The 24,721-nt window shown below is 44.8% G+C and overlaps 3 protein-coding genes across 4 annotated transcripts in view; 1 reads left to right on the top strand and 2 right to left on the bottom strand.

Moving 5' to 3' along the window:
• The window catches only part of COPA (COPI coat complex subunit alpha), a 50,800-nt gene extending 43,700 nt beyond the window's left edge, over positions 1–7,100 (bottom strand). For both annotated transcript variants that reach the window (XM_050757356.1, XM_050757345.1), the window contains exons 1-3: positions 6,973–7,100; positions 4,137–4,250; positions 3,865–3,938 (exon numbers count right to left, since the gene is read on the bottom strand). In XM_050757356.1, the coding sequence (XP_050613313.1) occupies positions 3,865–3,938; positions 4,137–4,250; positions 6,973–7,012 (228 nt within the window). In that variant the 5' untranslated portion in view covers positions 7,013–7,100. The remainder of the gene's footprint in view (positions 1–3,864; positions 3,939–4,136; positions 4,251–6,972) is intronic.
• Positions 1–24,721, bottom strand: part of PEX19 (peroxisomal biogenesis factor 19) — an 84,173-nt gene that overhangs the window by 57,666 nt on the left and 1,786 nt on the right. The gene's annotated exons all lie outside the window — the stretch shown is intronic.
• Positions 6,907–23,335, top strand: NCSTN (nicastrin). Its single transcript, XM_050757501.1, has 17 exons — positions 6,907–7,323; positions 8,562–8,666; positions 12,868–12,991; positions 13,419–13,540; positions 13,975–14,120; positions 15,098–15,248; positions 15,574–15,683; positions 15,932–16,084; positions 16,771–16,875; positions 17,044–17,121; positions 17,990–18,162; positions 19,849–19,951; positions 20,056–20,151; positions 20,453–20,540; positions 20,789–20,943; positions 21,224–21,436; positions 22,533–23,335. The coding sequence occupies exons 1-17, from the start codon at positions 6,951–6,953 to the stop codon at positions 22,653–22,655; spliced, it is 2,418 nt and encodes an 805-aa protein (XP_050613458.1). The 5' UTR covers positions 6,907–6,950; the 3' UTR covers positions 22,656–23,335.

Genomic DNA, 24,721 nt, shown 5'->3' on the forward strand with positions numbered 1-24,721 from the left:
TGTGCTCTCAGCTTGAATACAGGCCCCTTAATGCTTTACCCATCACTTTTAAAAAGTATGACAGGCCGGGCACGATGGCTCATGCCTGTAATCCCAGCATTTTGGGAGGTCAAGGGGGGATCACCTGAGGTCAGGAGTTTGAGACCGGACTGGCCAACACGGGGAAACTCTGTCTCTACAAAAATACAAAAAAAATTAGCCGGATGTGATCCCAGCTACTTGGGAGGCTGCAGCAGCAGGATCACTTGAACCTGGGAGGCCGATGTTGCGGTAAGTCGAGATCGCACCACAGGACTCCAGCTTGGGCGACAGAGAGGCCTGATCTCAAAAAAAAGTAGGACAGATAGATACCATGACTCCAAGGGGAACAGTAATATACGGCATCAGCTTCTTAGACTCCTACCCTGACGGCAAATGACGCCCATACATATGTGGTCTGTACTCAACTATCAAGCAAACAGACTTTAACTTATTACATGGATCAGTAAGGCTGAGCTAAGCAGAGAAACAATATCATATTCAGATGTGAAGCTGAGTCAACTACCAAAGTACTAGGCATCAACGAACACAACTGAAGACACGAAAACCAGGAGCATAAATATAAAATAGCTTATCTTCCTCATTCAGAAAATCCCCTAAAAGGTACAAAAATAAGAGACCAGATGCATTTTTCTTTTTATTTCATTTAATTTTTTAAAATTTCTTTTTAATATTTGTTTATAATCAATCTGGGCCAGCTTGTTACTATTTCTAATTTTTAACTTTTCTTTAGTAAATTATAAAAATATCATTTCCTATAACAAATTCAAACAATCCAAAAGTATGATCTTCCAAACAAGAATGCTGAGTTCCTTAAGGCAGGGTTCTTGCCCAGCATGCTCAACACTATACCCTTACCACTTAACACAGTGGCTGACACTAGGTAAGTGCTCAGCAAGCATTATGCATGGAAATAAGAATAACATGAAAAGTTAAAGTATTCCAATACCTTCGCCTCTATCTATTCAATCAGTTACATATAAATACACATGTACACAGTGGAGTTCCACATAAAAATTAGATCATACCATAAACACTATTCTTTAACTTTTTCCCCCTTATAGAGTTCAGTGTTTTAAACTTTCATATTTCTAGCTTCAAAATGTCTTGACTCCTTCAATGGCCTAAGTCAAGCTCCAAAACTGTAAATCCTTAAAGACTTATAGGTGTTTTAGACCAATACTCTGACCATTTGCTGGGCTCCCCATCTTACTCTTTGTAAATGAAGATTATACTAATTTATCTGGATATAGCAAGCAATATGATAGTCCACAGACATAACTTTTCTAGATAATCCCCCTTTTTATGAAAAAATGTTCAAGTTTATTAGTCATCAGAGAAATTAAATTAATTAAAACCACTGAATGGGCTGGGTACGGTGGCTCACGCCTGTAATCCCAGCACTTTGGGAGGCTGAGGCAGGAAGATCACCCAAGGTTGGGAGTTTGAGAACAGCCTGACCAACATGGAGAAACCCCATCTCTACTAAAAATACACAATTAGCCGGGCGTGGTGGCGCATGCCTGTTATTCAAGCTACTCAGGAACCTGAGGCAGGAGAATCACTTGAACCCGGGAGGTGGAGGTTGCGGTGAGCCGAGATCACGCCATTGCACTCCAGCCTGGGCGACAGCGCAGACTCGGTCACAAAAAACAAACAAACAAACAAACAAACAAAAAAAACTCCACCAAATGATAGTACTATACACCTACCACCTAGTAAAGAATTCCTTTGTTTTAATAATAGCTTTATTGAGATACAGTTCAAATACCATACAATTTATTCATCTAAAGTATAAAATTCAATGGTTTTTACTATATTCACAGTTGTGCAACCATCAATTTTAGGACATTTTTATTCACTCCCCTAAGAAATTCATACCCATTAGCCATCACTCCTCATTTCCTCCCAACCCCTCCAACCCTAGACAATCACTAGTCTACTTTCTGTTTCAATAGATTTACCTATTCTGGACATTTCATAAGTGGAAGATTATTTCTTTTCCAAAGTATTAGTCATTTTGGGAAAACTTTTTTCTTAATTAACACCCAGTTTTTCCTTTTTAAACAGATTATAAGAATCCCAAGTTAACCATTCTTGATACTCAATGTTCATCACTATAAACAACAAATACAAAAATATTATAATGAGGTGATATCCTTATGGGCTTCTGAGATCTATCAGGTGATTTGAGTTTTGATTGCCCCAGGATGTGGTGCTTAAAAACTAGAAAACAGAAATAAATGTCCTTCCTATAATTCCAATAGCTCTTTTCTCTGTAGGCAGCTGTCACTCATTACTCCTGTCACCTAAGTTCTGTGGTATAATCACAATATATAACTTCTTGAAGTTGCTTATGAAAAAGGCTTTACCTTTTTATCAAGTAAATTTCACTGGTTTGGTTTGATAGATAGACTTAATGAAAACAACTAAAGGAAGTAAATAAAGGAAATTTTGATTTATTTTTATAGGTTGCTAGTCTCTGGCTCTAACTTTCGCTATTATGATAGTCAATCGTCTTCAAAGAATTGCCTACATTCTGTCTGCTTCCTCTTTTTATACTAAGGCCTTCCAAATTAAGCACTTTAAAGGTTATTTCTCAGTCTTGATCTTATTCTAAACGCTTTCTCCTTCCCAAAATTCTCTTCTTCCTTGGCATGCAAGGGGCTTCTTCTCCCTCTTGGTTCATCTTGAACCCCTCAAATCACTGTTTCCCATACTAACTCTATTTCCTCTCTCTCCCTTAAATGATGGTCTATCTTCTTATTCAACGTACTCCTTGAGCAATATCTTCTACTGCTTCTCCTTTGGCTCCTCCCTTCATGATGACGAATCACAAATATATTTCTAGCACAGACACCTCAACTAGACTGTCTCTTAGCTCCCTCAAAATTATCAGAGACAAGATGGAATTCATTACCCATTCTCTTCCACTCCAGAAAACTATCTCCTCCTGATTTTCCCTTCCTAGTTAATGACACCCCCTTTACCCAGTGACCTAAACTAGAAGCCTGAAAGTCATCCCATTTATTTCTCCTTATTGGCCTTTATTTCTCCTTATTGGCCATCTTATTTATTTCTCCTTATTGACTATCATCCAACGGATATACTGATTCATTTCCTTAAATTCTCACATCCATCTCCTTCTCTCCATTTCAAATGCTACTACCTAAGCTCAGGTTTCCTGACTGGAATCTTTGCCTCCAGTTCTGCCCAAATCATCCAATCTTTTCTTTAATTACCACCAAGTAATCATTTTAAAAACATATAAATCTGATATCACTCCTGTATTTAAGTTCCTTAAATTGCTCCTTGTTATCTGCATGATAACATCTAAACTCCTGAGTGCTGCAAACAGGTACTCCATGATCTGGCCCCTCTCATCTTCTGCCCCTTCTCTCAACATTTCTTCAGGTTTTCTCCATACAAAACTAATAAGAGTTGCCCTGTATCTAGCTGTATCGTGCCTTTTGTCTTTGCACCTGTACTGCTCTTTCCTATTTCACTGTGAATCTCTCTCTATTACATCACTCACCAAACTGTACATGCTATTACTTGGATATATGTTTATCTCCTCTATTAGAATAAAAGCTCCTTGAAAACAGAAGTCATTTCTTATTTATTTTTGAATTCCCAAAAAAGAAAACAGTGTCTGGTACACAGTAACCATTCAATAAATGTTTGCTGGGTAAGTTCTCCAGATAATGTTGTCAAAAGCCTGAGCTCTTTATGAATGAACTTCCCTGTCTTTCAGTCCCTTTCATGATTCCCAAACCTTCCCACATCCTCTGTTCTTTATTCTCAGTCATGACAGACCCTCTGTACCTTAATCTTATAGTCATCTCCTCCAGAGACGAACAGTGGCTGCTGCTTATGGAAGTCAATGCCTCGCACTGGACCTGGTAGAGAAGGCAGGCAATGTATGTTAGAGAGAGCTATCCTTTCTAATATCTAAGGTGATTCCTATTCAGGATTTTTCAGTTTTATCACTTCCACATTCTTTAATCATAGAAGAATCCATGTCAAACAAGGCTTTAAATACCCCAGGATATGATAAATACTTATACTCCTTTAACTTCCTCTTAGAAATATCTCACCATCGTGTTCATCAAACTTGTCAATGAGAGTGCACATCCGATAGTCCCACAACTGGATGACCCCATTATGTAAACTCGTCAGGATCCAAGGTCTTTTGGGGTGAAAGCTGAGCCCTGAAAAAAATAGAAAATGATACAATGAGCTAACTAAGCCCCATGATGTCACCTTCTGTCAATTCTGATAAGAAAAAGAAACAGCAAGGTTAATCCTAGGCTCATTTATTCATTCGACGCACTTGATGATTTTTTACTGGATGCCAGACATCATGAATTTTATGTTTGGTACTAGATGTTTGTTATATTCCTTTAAATATTGTTGGGCTTTGCTCTAGGATGCAATTAAGTTACTTGGAATCAGTTGATCCGTTCAAGGCTTGCTTTTAGGTTCTATTACAGGGGGGCTACAGCAGCCTTCATTCTAGGCTTAATCTGGAACCATTATTAAAGCAATAGCCCATCTGAGGTCTCTATTTGAAGCTCTATAATATCAGGAAGTCTTTCCATTCTGGCCAGTAGGAACACAAACTAGTCCCAGCCCTGTGTGAGCTCTGGGGATTGCTCTGCCTTCTCCTTTCCAGTGGTTCTTCGTCAGGTTTTGAATAGTTTTCTCACATGCAGATCAGTACTCAAAGACCCGAGAGGACATCCTGCAGACCTCTAGTGCTCTCTCTCTGCAGCCCCCTCTTCTCCAGTATTTTGCCCTGCAAAATCTAGCATCTTTGCTTCCCCACACTCTAAACTTTTGTCTCCTCAGAAAGAACAAGGGATTCCCCTTTTCACTGAAGCCTGAAAACTCTCTAGGCAGTAATCTATGACAATCATAGGACTCACCTTGTTTATTTCCCTTCTCTCAAGAATCATTTCCCTGCACTGCGTGTCACCCAACGTCTGTGAGCAATGTATGAACCTTTGTTTCATACATTTTGTTTGTTATTCTATCAAGACTGGAAATGGAAGTCCCCAGAGGTAACAACTACTAACAGTTTGGAGTGTACCCTTTCAAATTTTTAATGCAGTTACACATAGACATAGGCCTTACTATTTTATGAAAGTGGGGATCACATTATGATGTTGTTCTGCAAACTTTTACATTATTCTAACAGGCATTTACCTTTGTCCCCCAATTTTTGGCTATCAGAAGAGCCTACTGAAGATACTTCTACACATAATCTAGCCTATTTGCATTATTACTGCTCTAGGCTAAAGACCTGTAAGTGAGATTGCTCAGGAATAGAATATGTGCACTTAACATTTTAGTACATATATTTAAATGTAAAAACACTGTATCAATATACAGTCTCATGAAGTTTATGGAGGTGCCCATTTTGCACACAGGATGTTATCAGCTATTTGTTGTTTTGTTTTATAAATCTAAGACCCTCCCCCCAAGAAAGTAACTTCACTTTTTTTTTTTTTTTTTTTTTTTTTGCATTTCTTTCATTACTAGTGAGGTGGAACTATTTTAATTATTTATTGAACATTTACAATTTTTCTTCTAAATTGTCTATTTTTCCATTAGGTTCTCTTTTTTTTTCCATTATGATATATAAGTACACTCAACAATGGATGTTTGCCCTCAATTATTACAACATCTTTGTTTTTCCTTCTCTACTGCCCAGCAAGAAATTAGGAGCAGAAAAGAAAACTGAAAGATTATGAAGACCCATTTCACCTACACAGGTCTCAGAAATTCTTAATGGTACCCACCTTTCAAGGTCAAGTTTCCCAAGAGACTTAGAAACTGCTCAGAATATATTCACACATTGAGAGCAGCCTCCACTTTTTGCACTACTGAGTCTACACCAGGTGCTGTAATAAATACATTCCATACTTTCTCATTTTAATTCTTTCTATAAAAGACTATTTTACAGATGAGGAAATAGAGACTTAGAGACCTTAAGTCACCCAAGTCATACAGCTTGTTAGTGGATGTCTCAGGATTCCAAAGCAAGCCCATCTGACTTCAAAGACCAACCACTTCAAAGACTAACCATTTTGTTACGCTGCATCTTACTACATACTCTAGATACTATTTTTTCCAGGTCTCTGGAGACCTTACTTCTCTCTGCCTTTCACATTTTAACATTCTGAGGCTAATACTGAGATCTCAGTATTTGCCCTCCACCCCCAACGACCCACACTCGAGCTCTAGAGTCGCCATACTTAGCAAATAAAAATACGAGATGCCCAGATATATGTGAACTTCTGGTAAGCAAGGACAGACTAAAAAAACTATTCATTGTTTACCTGAAATTCAAATTTAACTGGGTGTCCTGCATTTTATCTGGCAACCCTATCAAGTTGAGACTTTATTGGGGTTATAAGCCTCAAAGTACTACTTCCGGGTAGTGAATAAAGCCGAATGAAGGTACTGATGTTGAGATGCTGCAGCCAAGGCCTCCTTAAGTGAGGTAGCCACTACACGTCTCCAAAAAAGCTACTGACTCGGGTGCAAGTAACATAGATCGAGACTCAAGCCCCAGGGCCACTCCATATAACACAATCAAAAAGTCAACAGGTCACAGGGCCTTTGGAGCAGAACAATACAAGTTGGGAGCACAGCAAAGAGAGAAAGGGAGAAGAAAGAATAGGGAGGTGGTCTAAGGAATCACCTACAGTGTGGGAGCCACTTTATAGGTAAATCGAAGCCCAAGGACACACCAAAGAAGAGGGGACTGGAGAACCGCTAGCCAGGCCTAACCTCTCTCCCACCCTCCGTCTTCCTCTGGGTCCGTCTAGTGGGCCCACTTCGGCCAGCACGTCTACCCATTTTCTCTTCCCCGGTGTCTGCGCCGCTCTTGACATCCAACCTCCATGTTCCTTTTTTCTCCACTACCTTTGACCCGCGCGCTCTTGGTCTCGAATTTGGTTAGCATCTCTCAGGTCTCCGACTCCGATGTTTTAATCCGAGCCCCGACACACCCTGCTGCCCTTCGGACGCCTCCACGTCAGCTACCCTCTGCCGCGGTTTCCGGAAGCTCCTGGAAACAGGAACTTCCGGTCTGTTGGGCTCCGGGCCACAGAGATGGTGTCAGTGGTAGCCTAGAGAGGCCGCTACCCGGCAGGAGCCGAACGGGGGCTTCCGCTCAGCAGAGAGGCAAGATGGCCACGGCAGGGGGTGGCTCTGGGGCTGACCCGGGAAGTCGGGGTCTCCTTCGTCTTCTGTCTTTCTGCGTCCTACTAGCAGGTGAGGCCTCCCCACCCGTGAGCTCCGTTCTCTAAAGGGAACTCTCCGGATCGGCCCAGCCGCGAGCGCCACTGTCTCCCTTCTGGTTCCTGCTGCCCCTCTGTCCCCCCACCCTGTAAATCCTCTTTCTCTTTCGTTCCCACGACAGAAGTTCCCCCTTTGCCTGGACCTAAAGGTCCCTTCTCCCCCGCAGCATGTCGTGTCGCTTCACTCCCTTCTCTAGGCCTCTTCCTGGACTTCGAACTCGACCCTCTCCCACTTTGTCCAGATGCCTCGTTTTTCCCACAACCCCAGCCACCCACCCCACAGTCGAAAGAAACAGGTGTGAAAGTTAGCTTTCTTCCCCGCGTTTAGACTTTTTGAGACGAAAGCAATCTTGTTCTGTGGGTGCTGTGCGGCGCTTAAAAGGTAGATTTCTTATTTCTTCCTCTATTGGTTACACCCAAAGTCTGTGTCCCTCTGCCTTGCCTCAGGTTTTGTTTTTGTTTTTGTTTTTTTAATCAGTAAAGCAAGAATAAGGTAAGATATGGGTACTCTTAACTGTCCAAACCGTGAAGTAACGATTCAAGGAACTTTTGGCATTTATAATATACTTGACTGTTTGCTTATACGCGTTTATTTACTGATACATGGCTTTTTAGTTGGTCACGCCCTAAAATGCAAATGTCTGTATATAACTATGACTGTGCCTTCCCCTAGTTCACATTGTTTTTAAAGATCCTCAAAGGAGAAACTACAGCTGCCCCACACTGTGGGCACACAAATGACCTACTGATGTTAAATTAACTGACCAGTGTATGTCATAAGGTTTCTCTCAATTCTGTTCACACTCTTGGAAAAATGTCTCAGAAAGTTTTCTTAGCCCAGCACCTTTGTATTAACTGGTTAGTAATATACATACAGGATATACAAGCAGAAGTGTGATCACCTGTGCAACCAGAATTTGGCAAATCTAAGGTCAAACATCTTTCCTTTGACCAAGTTTTCTCTCTTTTAGTGTCACTGTCAATGACGCTACATGGACTTTTTAATAACCCTTTGAGGCACATAGCTGAGTGCCATGTAGAGCATGTATCTGTTACAATAATGTGCGCAAGAAGTAAGAATAATGGACTTTAACCTCATTTTAGAAAGTGTGATATTGAATGATTTACCCAAGCCATACATCAGGTTAATTACATGATAGAAGCTAATACCTGTGTCTCAATTTTTTCTAACACTTTTTATCTTCCAATCAGGTTTGTGCAGGGGAAACTCAGTGGAGAGGAAGATATATATCCCCTTAAATAAAACAGCTCCCTGTGTTCGCCTGCTCAACGCCACTCATCAGATTGGCTGCCAGTGTGAGTTGAGACTGGGATTCATGTTTATGGACATTGATATTTGTCTGTGCCCTAGATAGTAAGTAACAGTCATGTCCTGCTTGGGAGTTCTGACACTCATACTGGACTGAGAGTAGGCAGTTGTAGAGAACGGTCTGTCAAGCTAGGCAAGATAATTAATAAGAACTGACATTTAGTAAATGCTGCATACCAAGCTTTTTACATGTGCATCTCATATAACCCCCACGACAACCCCGTAAAATAGGTCTTACTATTGTTGTCACTTTATAAATGATGAAACTAAAACTTAAAGAAGTTGAGTAACTTTCCCAAGATCATACTGGTAATAAGTGATGATGCCAGGATCTGGTGGCTCAAGCACTAAACTGGGACTCTTTTTTTTTTTTTGAGACAGAGTTTCACTCTTGTTCCCCAGGCTGGAGTGCAATGACACCATCTTGGCTCACTGTGACCTCTGCCTTCCGGGTTCAAGTGATTCTCCTGCCTCAGCCTCCCAAGTAGCTGGGACTGCAGCCACTCACCACCATGCCCAGCTAATTTTTGTATTTTTAGTAGGGGCAGGATTTCACCATGTTGGTCAGGCTGGTCTCAACTCCTGACCTCAAGTGATCCACCTGCCTTGGCCTCCCAAAATGCTGGGATTACAGGCGTGAACCACCGTGCCCAGCCGAGCCAGGACTCTTAACCACCCTATTACACTTTTTTTAAGGAGAAAAAAGTCTCATATTCTATGGTGTCCAGTCATCACTTGCACTCTGAACTTTTTGGAACCAAAATGGGCTTCTTAAAGGCAATGAACTATTTAAAGAGAAGGCGTTGAAAATGCCATATAGACTGGGTGCGGTGGCTCATGCCTGTAATCCCAGCACTTTGGAAGGCCAAGGCGGGTGGATCACTTGAGGTCAGGAGTTTGAGACCAGCCTGCCCAGCATGGTGAAACCCCCCATCTCTACTAAAAATACAGAAATTAGCTGGCTGCTGTGGCGTGCCTATAGTCGCAGCTTCTCAGGAGGTGGAGGACGGAGAATCACTTGAGCCCAGGAGGTGGAGGTTGCAGTGAGCAGAGATTGTGCCACAGTACACCAGCGTAGGTGACAGAGTGAGACGCTGTCTCAAAAAAAAAAAAAAGAAAAAAGAAAATGCCAAATAATTGCAGGAGGAATTAGTGAAGCATTCTATTTATCCTTTTTTAAAACTTTGTTTTTCCTTAAATTCAACTGACAGTGAGGCCACTTATTTTTACACTTTGTGTGTTTCAAAAGAAGGTTCCACGACACTATGGCTTTAAAAACTGTTAAAATCATAGGGCAGGAAAAGTAGTAATCTAAAGGCTAACCTGCTGTCTTCAGATTTTGTTTCCTATGGACAATAGCTCTGTCAGAAGGTAGTTTTGCAGATAAGCAGGAAACTTGGGGTCTGATATTGGCTTTCTCATCATCAAATTGATCACCTCTGAATTTCAGTTTACCCCTGGAATAATGGTTGGAATACTTGCGTAAAACTGAAAGTCAAATATCTCTTAATAGATGGTTATTGATGATGCTAGGTAAAGAGGGTGATCTCAGAAGTGCTGTATAATTTCCTGAAGCCTTCTTCCAATTTGGTAAGAGAAAACTGGGACACTGAGAAGTGAAGGACTTGTTCATGGAAGCAGTTACTACTTTTTTAGCCATCTTTCCCTGAGCTATAGTATCTGTTCATTGCCCCGTGTCCCTGCTATACAGAGCACTGGGAGTAGGTTGACTGGTTCCAATCAGCCCCAAATAAAGTTTTTGTTGTACTTAGTTTCTTTTTTTTTTTTTTTTTTGAGATGGAGTCTCACCCTCTCGCCTGGGCTGGACTGCAGTGGCACGATCTCAGCTCACTGCAATCTCTGCCTCCCAGGTTAAAGTGATTCTCCTGTCTCAGCTTCCTGAATAGCTGGGATTACAGGTGTGTGCCACCATGCCCGGATACTTTTTTGTATCTTTAGTAGAGGCGGGGCTTCACCATGTTGGCCAGGCTGGTCTCGAACTCCTGACCTCGTGATCTGCCCGCCTTGGCCTCCCAAAATGCTGGGATTACAGGCATGAACCACCGTGCCCAGCCCTCTGGACTTAGTTTCTGAACTGGTTTGTAGGTAGAAGAGAGCTAGGTCCAGGGTGGGCTGAGATCAGACTGCTGGTCTTGCTGGAACCTCACTATAAAGTACAGAAGGCCAGGACCCCATCTTCTTGTAACTGGGCTCTAAGAAAACTCCTTTGGGAATGAGTCATTCTGCTCTATGTTCTTAAAACAGCTCTGTGGGAAGCAAAGCCTCTGGAGGTAAAGCCAAGTGCCAGTACAGAGAAACAAGAGGGGGCAAGCGGGACTCTGGCCACTGCCTCATTAAGATCTTGTTTCCTTTTCAACGTACTTATTTCTAAGTCTTACTTTGTCATATCTGTCTTTTCTGAGTAGGCTGCGCCCTTTTTAATTAGTGTAGCTAACGTGATAAAACTAAGGAGAAAAAGTGATACCCAGGTTTGATTTCTCATTATAGTGCTCTGCTTCTCTTGGACAATTTAAAGTTTTGAAAGGGGGCTATAAATAGATTTCTTTTCCCTCCCTCCCTCCTTCTATCCTTTCTTCCTTCTTTCATCTATCCCCACAGTATGAGATGAACAGAGGTAGAAAACCTCCTCATCGAAGGCCCAGAGAAAATAAGCAAGTTACTTAAGACTACACCATTGCTAGTTGGAATCCAGATTAGAATCCAGGTTTTTTTCAGTCCAGTATCATAGTTTGTCTTCTTCCTGTCCTCCCTGGAGTTGAAGTTTTGGAGTGGGTGGGTGTGTGTGTGTGAGAGTTGGAGTCACACTATGTCACCCAGGCTGGAATGCTGTGGGACAATCTCAGCTCACTGCAGCCTCCACCTCCCAGGTTCAAGCGATTCCCCTGCCTCAGCCTCCTGAGTAGCTAGCATTACAGGTATGTGCCATCACACCTGGCTAATTTTTGTATTTTTAGTAGAGATGGGGTCTCGCCATGTTGGCCAGGCTGGTCTCGAACTCCTGACCTCAAGTGATCCAACCACTTCGGCCTCCCAAAGTACTGGGATTAGAGGCATGAGCCACTGCACCTGGCCGAAGTTATATATGTTTTAGTTGCCACACTATCTGTTCCTTTTCCCATGTTTTAAATGCTATGGCAAGGGCCAGGCATGGTGACTCACTCCTGTAATCCCAGCACTTTGGGGGGCCGAGGCGGGCATTTAAAACTCTAAAGTGATTCTGATACACAGCCAGGGCTGAGAACTACTGGTCTTAAATAATTTATGAATGACACATCCAATTTTCTGTTGGGGGAAGACTCACAGGGAGACCCTAGGATATCTCTACACACATCACTGGGGACTTAAGGAGTATTACCTAATGTCTTGAATTATGTAGAATTCAAAGTATTCTGGATTCTGGGTATCCATCCTCTAATACAGTGCTTCCCAATCTTTATTATGTCATGAGACACATGGAAAATGTTATTTGTATGGCATCCTGGCACATAGAGAAATGGGTGATATTTTCAGGGCATCCTGGGGTAAATGATAAGTAGACTCCTCCTGGCTGCAGGTGACTTTGGAAACCCTAGGTTTCCTGGAATGAGGAGAACCAATGAGAGCACATCTCTGATCCATTCAAGGCTCATCAATTGGGAAGCTCTGTTTTAGAAACCTCAGAGTTCTTGATTAACCTCATCTAAAACCGGCCAGAAGCAAGTAAAGTCATTCCCAAAAAGGGCAAAAGGAATGCCGATCCAGGAAGGCTCCTGAGGCCAAGGGCATCTATGCATGTGTTTTCACAAAGGAAGATTCAAAGCTAAAACCCTGAGCTAGAGATTTAGTGGCATTTCCTGGAGAAAATATAGGTTTGAAAACTTTGGTGTCTGTTGTTGTAGAATCTTATGTATATGGCTAAATAAGGTTGGGGGCAGAGAGCAAGAAAATGAAGTTCACAGAACCTTTCTGGCATATAATGAGTCCTCTTGTGCTCTTTTATATTCCATTCCCTCCTGATAAACTTCAGATGGAGCTCGGGCAACAGCTTTTCAGTTCAAATCTAGAGGTGCCTGTATTCACCCAAATATGTTGTGACATCTTTAGGGATAAAAGATATGCAGAATCAGTGAGGCAGAGTGAGAATTATCAACTGTGGGAGCTTTAATTTAACTCATTCTGTCTTGGCAGCTTCAATTAGTGGAGACACAGGGGTTATCCACGTAGTAGAGAGAGAAGAGGACCTACAGTGGGTATTGACTGATGGCCCCAACCCCCCTTACATGGTTCTGCTGGAGAGCAAGCTTTTTACCAGGTAAGAATAGATATATCTGCTGGGAAAACATCCATAGAGGGAAAGTTCCAGTGAACAGTCCTCCCACTTATTAGTGAAAACTTCCCTTGGCTGCCCTAGTCTGGTCAGGGGAGAAGGCAGGGTGGTCCTCAGAAGGAAAGGTGTACCATCAAAAGAAATGATCTTGAGCTCAGGGCCAAATTTCACCTATCTTGTCCCTGAGTAACCCTGGGTACCCCTCCCCTTCCTTCCTGGGGTGCTGACTCACTAGACCTCTACTTTTTAGAGCAGATCATACTCCAGACTCAGAAGTTAGAGACTGAAAGGGAAGAAATAAGTCAACAGTATGATTTCACTAGTTCCCCATTTGTTTCCATCCTGGAGGGCAGGGTGTCAGGCTGTCCGACACCTTCCTGTGTTCCTTCATGGAATTCCTTTCCTATTCCAGGGATTTAATGGAGAAGCTAAAAGGGAGAACCAGCCGAATTGCTGGTCTTGCAGTGTCCTTGACCAAGCCCAATCCTGCCTCAGGATTCTCTCCTAGTGTGCAGTGCCCAAATGATGGGTTTGGTAAGTGTCCCAAAGGATCAGGAGAGCCTACTGTCACCTAAGGCTCATTGTTGCTTCGGTCTTATGTCTTTGTGAGGGATGTATGTGTGTTTGTGTCTGTGTGTGGTGTCAGTAACTGACTCCCAAACAGGAGGTAGTGTTTATTTGTCCTTGCTGCTCATCCCTTCCCTCTCCTGCTTCCCTTTCCTTTGCCTTACATGGCATCATCTCTTTTTGTCACATGTTCACATCCCTAATCTTATAGCCTAAGACTCCCTGATACCATTGTCTTTCCATTTTAGTGTGGATGGTGATAGACATCATGCCTGCTTCTTTGAGTCACCATCTGCTTTTGAACTCTTAGTTCCAACTGTAAGATTCTTCCTCCCTCACTGGATTCCTAACTACTTGGTGTCCCAGTAACCAGTCCGCCTATTCCCCATCCTTCCCTTCAGGTGTTTACTCCAACTCCTATGGGCCAGAGTTTGCTCACTGCAGAGAAATACAGTGGAACTCACTGGGCAATGGTTTGGCTTATGAAGACTTTAGTTTCCCCATCTTTCTTCTTGAAGATGAAAATGAAACCAAGGTCATCAAGCAGGTAATGACTCTGCCAGCTCCTAGCAGTTCCAGTTAGAAAGAAGATTATTTTTCTAGCCAGTTGTGGTGGTGTGTGCATGTAGTCCCAGCCACCCAGGTGGCTGAGACAGGAGGTTCACTTGAGCCGGGAGGCAGAGGTTTCAGTGAGCTGAAATGGCACCATTGCAGTCCAGCCTGGGTGACAGAGCAGCCTGTCTCTATCTCAAAAGAAAAAAAGAAAGAAAGAAAGAGGATTATTTTATAGGTTCTCCTATTTGGAGGGTGGCTCATTCTACTAGTACACCTGCTGAAAGATGGTTGCTCCAAAAAGAACCAAGACGTTTATTTTTCTCACATTCTCTCCCCACATTTTGCTCCTGCTTCTTTAATGCTCACAGCATTAAAGCCTTTTAGACTAGAAGAAAATACAAAGAATATCTGAAAGAATAATATGAAACAAGGTACACAGCGCACGTGAAGAACCACTAGTATCGTAAAAAAAAGCATTGGACTAGAGATTGAGAGATTCAATTTGGTAATTTCTGGGCTTCTTTTTAGCTCTACTGTGCCTTAATTCTGGCCTAGTATTTCCATTTTGACTCATAGAATAGTTAAGAGATTTGTCCAAAGTTGCATGTTGAGTTGATCTCCTAGCTGTGTCATATCTGATTTTCTATCTCTAGTTTGGTGCTCTTTGTATCAGATCACACTGAGTCTTTTCAGTGGCTGAAACTTTCAATTGGGCCTGGCCATCTGGAATGGGATAATTTCATCTCCAGCTAAACCACTGAGTGCAACCCTTTGTACCTCTTGATGAGTTTTTCTCTTTGACCTTATAGATCCTGTGGTTGTACCAGATAACTATAGCTCAGGGACAGATGTCTCTGAAAAAAGTGTAGCTTCATCCCAAAAGGATGGAACTGGGCCCTCCTCCTTCTGGGACGTAGGGGAGGGCCTCCACCAACTAGCTGTCTCAGTGGGGTCCATCTCCCCTTTCAGTGCTATCAAGATCACAACCTGAGTCAGAATGGCTCAGCACCAACTTTCCCACTGTGTGCCATGCAGCTCTTCTCACACATGCACGCTGTCATCAGCACTGCCACCTGCATGCGGCGCAGCTCCATCCAAAGCACCTTCAGCATCAACCCAGGTAGGGCAGATCCAAACCATGTGGGTAATGGAATAAGGGGCAGAGGGAGAGTGGAACCAGGCCGGGGAATTTTAAGAGAGACTATAATAGAGAAGGAGTAGACACCATGAAGGAGCTCTGCGTGGGAGAACTAGAAACAATTCTGAAAAATTGAGGCAGCTTGTTCCTAAAGCGGATCGTGGCAGAGAAGCCAAGCCGGGACTGTTGGAAGTAGAGAAAACGACTTAGATTCCGTGGGGCACTGGTCAGAAGTTTTCCAGTGTTGCCTTTATAGCTACTGTCTCCTTTAGCCTTGTTGATCTCTCATTGTTTTCATCCTGCTTAGAAATCGTCTGTGACCCCCTGTCTGATTACAATGTGTGGAGCATGCTAAAGCCTATAAATACAACTGGGACATTAAAGCCTGACGACAGGGTTGTGGTTGCTGCCACCCGGGTGAGTGTTGGCTTCTGATCAGGATGGGCAGGGCTGGCACAAAAAGAGCTGGTAGGCCCCTTTCTAGCATATCAGATTTCAAAGTTGCTAAATTGGGAAGCCTCAAATGGGGAGGAATCTGGGCTGTGGGACTCCTGGGTTGTCTCCGTTGCCGCAGGACAGGTATATTCTCTTGACTGGAGCAAGAAAGGAGGTTTGGGGCCAGTTTTAAAGTATATATCCCCTGACTTTTCTTCTGTTGTACCTAGCTGGATAGTCGTTCCTTTTTCTGGAATGTGGCCCCAGGGGCTGAAAGTGCGGTGGCTTCCTTCGTCACCCAGCTGGCTGCTGCTGAAGCTTTGCAAAAGGCACCCGATGTGACCACCCTGCCCCGCAATGTCATGTTTGTCTTCTTCCAAGGGGTAAGGGCTCTTTGCTGGGGTGCAATGGCAGGGAAGAAAGAGGATAGTAAGGATGAGAGTGGCTACTGGTTGGAGAAGACCTCGGCAGTTGACCTAAGTTGTTAATCAGCATAGAGCTTCTGGATGTGTCTACGTATGTCTCCCCTTTAGATTCCTCCATTTTAGGAAGCTTAGAGTCCTTCTTTTTAGGAAGCTTTTATACCCTGAATTGGTATGTAACCAGCCCCTTTTTTCCCGCACTGATAAGATATATTGGAGGTGGCCTTTTACTTTTACTCTCTGGACTCCTTTACTGCTATCTCCATCCAGGAGCCCTGAGGCTCCTGACTCTCATCAGTAGGATCACAGCCCTAAACTAAGGGAACAGCATCTGTGGCTGAGTCACTGGAGGTGGGGGACAGTTAAGAAGCAGACACATTATAGTTGATGTTCATCTTAGGTCTTTACTGAGGCTGCTTTCCCCATTTCTGGGCTTGAGAAATCTTGTAATACATACGTATGAGGGATAGTCACAGCTGGGATGTGGGGCCAAGAGAAGCACAAAGTTGCATGACTGTAAGCTGACTAGCAGTTGAGGTGACCTGAGACAGTCGTCTTGCTTACAGCTTTGATGATCTGGCCTTCTTCAAGGCTCTCCTAACCCTTTGGAATCTCTGTTCCCCCTCCTACCTTCCTCCATCTCTCAGGAAACTTTTGACTACATTGGCAGCTCGAGGATGGTCTACGATATGGAGAAGGGCAAGTTTCCTGTGCAGTTAGAGAATGTGGACTCATTTGTGGAGCTGGGACAGGTATGTGGCATGTCCCCCAGCCCCTTCCTTTTTAATTAAAACTTCCTCCTTTGTTATTCTGTGGTCTCAACTGCAGGAACCACCACCTTTTCCCTTGACTTCTGTCGCCTAGGTATGGCCCAGAACAGGAGACTGATTCTAAGTGTTGTTTCTTCATCCTCCCCCCAGGTGGCCTTAAGAACCTCACTAGAGCTTTGGATGCACACAGACCCTGTGTCTCAGAAAAATGATTCTGTACGGAACCAGGTAACCTGAGCATCTCCCACTCATTTCCTGTTCCTACAGTTCAGAATCCAGACCCCAACCCCTGCCCTGTTTCCACCAACCCCCAGGGCCTGTGAGACAGGGTAGGAGACAGGATTGGATTGGGTGTTGGCCAAAGGATGAACACCACAGCTGTTGTTGCTGCTGGGAAGAATCAGGAGCTCAGTGGCATTCCATTGGTTCCCTGGACTGGGTAGTTCTCTGATCATTTGTTGCCTAGCAGACTACTACTGCCCATTAAGGATAGGTGAGTGACTAGCTCCCTTCTTGCCTTGCTGCCCCATGGATCCAGTTGTCAAGGCTGCTCTGCCCAACTCCTGGCTGTGTTACACTCCCTATCCAACTTGTCCTCCACTTTCCTCACTGCTTGTTCAAAACCTTCCCTTCCCTCTATGTCCACCTTTAGGTCTGCTTTTTTCCGGGTGGTCCTCTTTCTGCAATTCCAGCCTTCAGCATCATCCCTGCTGTGGAATTCTGTAGCATTTAAAGAATTGGTTATCTGTTTGGCATTCAGCTCACAGTTTTCTATTATTTGCTCCCTGAAATTCTGCACAATAAGTAATAAATGAAGCATCCACTGAGGATAAAGCAGAGTCTTGAAGACAGTAGAATTTCCTTATAAATATGAAAAAAATAGGTCTCTTCTTTATGCCCCAATTTTCTAATTCTAAAAAGAATGGTGGAAGCTACAGGAAATTGGTCCCAAAAGGCTTGAGGGATAAAGGTCTACTAGAGACAGGGTAGCTCCCCAAGCAGGGGACTTGAAGTATAGAGCATTTCAGGCCTAAAAGAGACCTCCTGCTTCCCATCCCCCAGCCTCCCATCAGTTAATCTCCCTCGTTCCCCCCAGGTGGAGGATCTCCTGGCCACATTGGAGAAGAGTGGTGCTGGCGTCCCTGCTGTCATCCTCAGGAGGCCAAATCAGTCCCAGCCTCTCCCACCATCTTCCCTGCAGCGATTTCTTCGAGCTCGAAACATCTCTGGTGTTGTTCTGGCTGACCACTCTGGTGCCTTCCATAACAAGTAAGAATCACTTGGCCCTGCACCCTCTTCATTCTTGAAGAGAGTCTATTCTGTAGTCTGGGAGGAAGGTTATTACCCTCCGCTTTCCCACACTGCCCCCTCCAAAATCTCTGGTCCATCTGTATTCTTTGCTCAGTGGCCTTTTCACATCTGACCTGAAACCCTTATTTGTTTGACTGTCTAGTCATCTTAGAAAATCATCCTCACCGTTAGCCCTCTCCTGTCACAATCCTCAGTTATGGTTCCACTGCTCCCAAGCTCTCCAGGGTCCTGAGTTCCTCAGGGCTGCCAGCAGAGGGCATCATCTCAAACAAGCATGGAAAGGATGGTGGGGGCCCTTTGACTAGAGGACAAAAAGCAGTCCTTCTCTGGAACTCACCCAGAGGTGCCGGAAACAGTATTCATACTCTGTGAAATGTCCCGTGTTCTTGACATGGGGTAGGTGTCCATCCATGGTTCAGTGTGAGGGTAAAAGTGCCTCCTATAGCTGATGGAGCTCCAGAGATAGTAAGGCCCTGTTAGTCACCTCTTTCTTGGTCCGGGTTACCCTTAAACTGCTCCTAACTTGAGGCCTCGGATAACGGGGGACTTCTTACTCAGGCTGGATTGCCAGGCTTCCCTGGGGCCAAATGAGTTTCAAAGTGAAAATGCTTGAGCTCTGTTTCTGACCCCAGCCAAGTAGCACCTTCTCACTCATTTAGGGGAGTGACAGTCCTAGCACTTAGGGTCAGCTGTCTTCTCTAAAGCAATCCTTTTTTTTTTTTGAGACGGAGTCTCGCTGTGTTGCCCAGGCTGGAGTGCAGTGGCCGGATCTCAGCTCACTGCAAGCTCTGCCTCCCAGGTTTACGCCATTCTCCTGCCTCAGCCTCCCAAGTAGCTGGGACTACAGGCGCCCGCCACCACGCCCAGCTAGTTTTTTGTATTTTTTTAGTAGAGACGGGGTTTCACTGGGTTAGCCAGGATGGTCTCAATCTCCTGACCTCATGATCCGCCCGTCTCGGCCTCCCAAAGTGCTGGGATTACAGGCTTGAGCCACTGCGCGCGGCCTCTAAAGCTATCCTTGTACCACTCTGGGGCAAGTGAGGATTCATCATTTGAACACATTTTGGATTTGATTATGTGGCTGACTTGACTTGTGTAAACAGGGATTTACTGATGGTAAAGACTGTGGAGTTCAGCCCCTCTTAAGGTCTATCTCCTTGGGGCTCCATAAGGATCATCATGGTGCTTTTATCAGTGCATTCTTAGATATCTATGAGCAGACCTGATCCTAAGACGTGCTAATCACCTCCTGCTCCCAGCCACCGTAAATCTAAATGTTCATTGGAACAGTTATACAGTTGATCTCATGATATATGGCAGAGTTCTCTGAAAATCATCTTAGCCGTCCCCATATCTCCAGCCCAAATGATACAGAAATCTCTCCTGTGTTTAAAGATCTGAGCTCATTCACCTTTTCTACCTTGTCTCTCAGGAAAATCTTTAATTTTCTGTAACTACCTCACCCTCACTCCTACTTCCCTGTTCTCCACACCTTTTTCAGTATGGGATCCTGATTTTCTCTCACCCCTTTCTTCTGGATGCTGAAAATGAGATACTGAGTTCCTGCATAAGGGGTATTTGAGGGAGGAGAGGGGCAGAGCCCTGGCTAAATGTAGCCAAGGCTCATGCCGGCTTTCCTGGCAGATATTACCAGAGTATTTACGACACTGCTGAGAACATTAATGTGAGCTATCCCGAATGGCTGAGCCCTGAAGAGGACCTGAACTTTGTAACAGACACTGCCAAGGTAGCATTGAGTCAGGCTGGGTGGGAGCCTGGGGCACACAGTGAAGAGCTAGCATTTGAGGATAGGAGAGGTGGGCCATTCAGCCCCCTCCTCACCTACCACAGGCCCTGGCAGATGTGGCCACGGTGCTGGGACGTGCTCTGTATGAGCTTGCAGGAGGAACCAACTTCAGCGACACAGTTCAGGCTGATCCCCAAACGGTAAGAAGATGGGCCCTAGCTCCTTCTTTCTGTTTACACAGCAAGCTGTCCCTATCCTCCCTTGCCCTAGTGTCCCAAACCTTGGAATTCCATGTTACTGTTGATGCCGGTGAGAATGCCTGATGCCCCAGAGAGCTCTTAGGTGGGCCTCATCTGCATCTTATGAGCCAGCCACTGTCTCCCAACTCCAGTGTATCTGGCCAGTCTGGTTCCTGCCCCATGACTGGGTCTCCGCTGATAATTCTTTCCCTGGGCTCCCTTCAAGTCACAGGGTTTTTTCTCCTCACTGTTCCAATCCTAGGTTACCCGCCTGCTCTATGGGTTCCTGATTAAAGCCAACAACTCATGGTTCCAGTCTATCCTCAGGCAGGACCTAAGGTCCTACTTGGGTAAGCATCTGGTGTGGGAATGGGACCCTTAGCTGTGGAAAGGGATAGAGAAAAAGTCATTTTGGTTTAACCTTTACTATTTTTTTCTTTTTCCTCTCTGTTTTTCTTACCCCCTGTTTTCCTTTCTTCTCATATTTGATGGATCCTTTCCCCTTGCGCTCCTTTCTGGCTGCTGCCAATCTTGGGCTTTTCTTGTTTCACCCACCGTCCACCCACCAAATCTTCCCTTCCCTTTGGTCTGCAATCAGGTGATGGGCCTCTTCAACATTACATCGCTGTCTCCAGCCCCACCAACACCACTTATGTTGTACAGTATGCCTTGGCAAATTTGACTGGCACAGTGGTCAACCTCACCCGAGAGCAGTGCCAGGATCCAAGTAAAGTCCCAAGTGAAAACAAGGATGTGAGTGGTGGTGGGTGTCGGAAGTGCCCTGGGGCCCCTTTCCCTTGGGAAAGTTGGAGGTTCTTCTGGACCCAGTTAGACCCAGGGGTTGGGATGGAGAGGTGGAGAGATGCAGTCCTCAGCAATTGGGTGTTGAAGAACCTGGGTGAAAATGGACCATCTAAAGGATAAAGGGACAGCAACCAGTTAGCTCAATTGGTTAGAGCATGGCACTGATAGAGGGTACAGGGAACGAGTGAGAAGAGGCCTAGCCATGTGTTGTGGCCCATCTTCTGTGCAGCTGTATGAGTACTCGTGGGTCCAGGGCCCTTTGAATTCCAATGAGACGGACCGACTCCCCCGGTGTGTGCGTTCCACTGCACGATTAGCCAGGGCCTTGTCTCCTGCCTTCGAACTGAGTCAGTGGAGCTCTACTGAATACTCTACATGGACTGAGAGCCGCTGGAAAGATATCCGTGCCCGGATATTTCTCATCGCCAGCAAAGAGCTTGAGGTGAGATAGGGCAGGAGGGGAGGTGGCAGGGATCTGTTTGACTTCTTTCTGCTTTCTTGTGTCACATAGCCCCTTCCATCTCCCATTTGCCCCACATCTGTAGCAAAAGCTTACTGCAAATCTGTCCCTGGTCAGCCAGCGTGTTCTCTTAGGAGGCCTTTCTTTTCTTTCTTTTCTTCTTTCTTTTCTTTCTTTTCTTTTTCTTTCTTTTCTTTCTTTTCTTTTCCTTCCTTCCTTTCTTTCTTTCTCTTTCTTTCTTTCTTTCTTTCTTTCTTTCTCTTTTTTCTCTTTTCTTTCTCTTTTCTTTCTCTTTTCTTTCTTTTCTTTCTTTCCTTTTTTTGAGATGGAATTTCACTTTTTGCCCAAGCTGGAGTGCAATGGCGTGATCTCGGCTCATTGCAACCTCCATACCCCAGGTTCAAGTGATTCTCCTACTTCAGCCTCCCAAGTAGCTGGGATTACAGATATGTGCCACCATGCCCGGCTAATTTTTTAAATTTTTAATAAAGATGATTTTCACCATGTTGGTCAGGCTGGTCTTGAACTCCTGATGTCAGGTGATCCACCCGCCTTGGCCTCCCAAAGTGCTGGGATTACAGGCATGAGCCACTGTGCCCAGCCAGGAGGCCTTTCTTCACAGATAGTTTGAGTAGGTGTTCATTCTGGAGAGCACCTTTCTTCACAGATAGTTTGAGTAGGTGTTCATTCTGGAGAACTCCTGTGGATCCCAGAACTCCTTCACAGCTTCCACTCCCATCTGGCATTCCCCATCTGGCACAGCTGGGATGAGTCAGTCTAATGTACTGAGCTCCTGTCACAAGTCAGTAATGTAAGTGCCACAAGAGAACCAAAGCCATGGGCCCTCCTTTCAAAATGCCTAAAATACGAGACGGAAGCAAGAACAGAGATACTTCACTTCTCTTTTCAAATGGGGAGACAAAGTCTGTAGGCTGGGGAGATGTTGCCCATGGTTGTTCCATACTTGGTGCTTAGAGCCAGCATCCGAATTCCCATGGCTCCAAACCCCAATTATCCAAAAAACGGCACTGAGTTCTGAGAATGCCTTTCTCCTTTCCTGCCCTCCCTCCCCCTGCAGTTTATCACCCTGATAGTGGGCTTCGGCATCCTCGTCTTCTCCCTCATCGTCACCTACTGCATCAATGCCAAAGCTGATGTCCTTTTCATTGCTCCCCGGGAGCCAGGAGCTGTGTCATACTGAGGAGGACCCCAGCTTTTCCTACCAGCTCAGCAGTTCACTTCCTAGAGCATCTGTCCCACTGGGACACAACCACTAATTTGTCACTGGAACCTCCCTGGGCCTGTCTCAGACTGGGATTAACATAAAAGACTGGAACTATCCAAAAGAGACAGGGAGAGATAAATAAGTTGCCTCCCTTCTTCCACTCCACTTTCCCATCTCCCCTTCCCCATTTCCTCCTCCTTCTCTACTCATGCCAGATTTTGGGAATACAAATAGAAGCTTCTTGCTCCTGTTTAACTCCCTAGTTACCCACCCTAATTTGCCCTTCAGTATCCTTCTACTTTTTCCGTCCTGCCCTGTACCTCTCTCTGCTCCTCACCCCCACCCCTGTACCCAGTTACCTTCCTGACTGGGAAGGACATAAAAGGTTGAATGTCAGGGTCAAACTACATTGAACCCCTGAGGAGGACAGGGGCATCTCTGGGCTGAGCCTCCTGTATCCTTCCCACCGTCCTTTCTTCAGGCCCTCAGACGGCACATTAGGGTGGGCGTGCTGCGGGTGGGTATCCCACCTCCAGCCCACAGTGCTCAGTGTACTTTTTATTAAGCTGTAATATCTATTTTTGTTTTTGTCTTTTTCCTTTATTCTTTTTGTAAATATATATATAATGAGTTTCATTAAAATAGATTATCCCACATTACTTGTACTGCTACAGTTATTCTTCCCAGGCAACTTTGTTCAGCGAGCCTGGACTAGAAGTCATGAAGTTGTTATCTTTTATGCTATCGTCTTGGGCTCCAGAGGACCCAAGGGGTAAGGCTCTGTCAAAAACAGTTGAAGTCCTTTCAAATTGCAGAGCCCTGGTTCTCCTCTTGTAAGAACAATGTTAACGTAGTTTCTTCTCACTTTGTAATGAACAGGCATGTCTTTATTCACTCTGAGACACTGGCTGGGGTACAGAGATGAAGAGAATATAACCCTAACCCTTGAGTAGCTCACAGTTGGGATGAGAGAAGAGACAGACATTCTCACAGCTACATGTAATCCAGTATAATATAAGGAATAATCTCAGTGTATCCCAAGTGCTCTGGTAGCACATAGAGGAATTCAGGACCATGTCGCGGGTGACATTCAAGTGATGAATTAAAGCGTTCACCGGGTGTGGAAGCACAGAATCAAGAAAAGGCGCGAGTCACGTTTGGGAGATGGTAAGTTCAGTGTGTCTGAGCCATAAGGATCAGCAGGAGGCGAGACTAGGCTGAATCCTGAAGTTCTTGGCTGGCATGCTAAGGAGTTTGGGTTTCTGTTAATGGTGGGCCTTTTGTAGGCCAAAACAGGTTTGGACTATTTTAGAAAAAGAACCTGACCTCTGTAGAGATGCTCAAATTCCCTAGGTCTTCACGGAGGCAAAATTCTGGAGTATAGCAGCCCTGCTAAATGATCGTGGGCAACGGCTGAGTCAGCCAAGGGGGAAAGAGAACCTGCAGGAGTAGAAGCTTAAACCCAGCCTTCACTCCACTGCTGGCCAGGAGGCTGCCTCTGACACGTGCCTGAATGCCAGCAGCAATGGAAAGGGACTGGCTGGCAGTATTCACAGGGTTTCAAGCACTCCTCTTAGTTCCCTGATTGGACTATTTACCTTTTCAAATCCTGCTGAGAAGAGGTGATTTTTCTCCAGGTTTCTCTCCAAGTTCCCCTGGGGGGAAGGGAGACATGTTTGGAGTTCCAAGAGATGAAATATACCCTGCTACTTCTCCCCCACCCCAACCCTCCCAGTTTGAGCTGGAGAGGCTGTGTAATGCTGGCGGGAGTCGAGCACAGCTGCCACCATCGACTGGGCCGGGCTCCACACCTCCCTCGGCCAACAGGTCTCCCAGCGGACAGAGCAATAAACTCCCTCATCCTGCTGGCAGCTTCAGGAAGCAGAGAAGTGGCTGGGTACCAATGAGGGGGCTGAACAGGGAAACAGGGTTGGGCGGAATCGTGATGAAGGGGTAAGTAAGAAGTTTCGAGATGTAGGACTGTCACTACTTCAATCTCCTCTGCCTAGGGAAGCATCCTGAACACAAACTTGTCTGCTGCC

The sequence above is a fragment of the Macaca thibetana genome, chromosome 1, assembly GCF_024542745.1.
Source record: "Macaca thibetana thibetana isolate TM-01 chromosome 1, ASM2454274v1, whole genome shotgun sequence".
In the NCBI taxonomy this organism is placed as follows: domain Eukaryota; kingdom Metazoa; phylum Chordata; class Mammalia; order Primates; family Cercopithecidae; genus Macaca; species Macaca thibetana.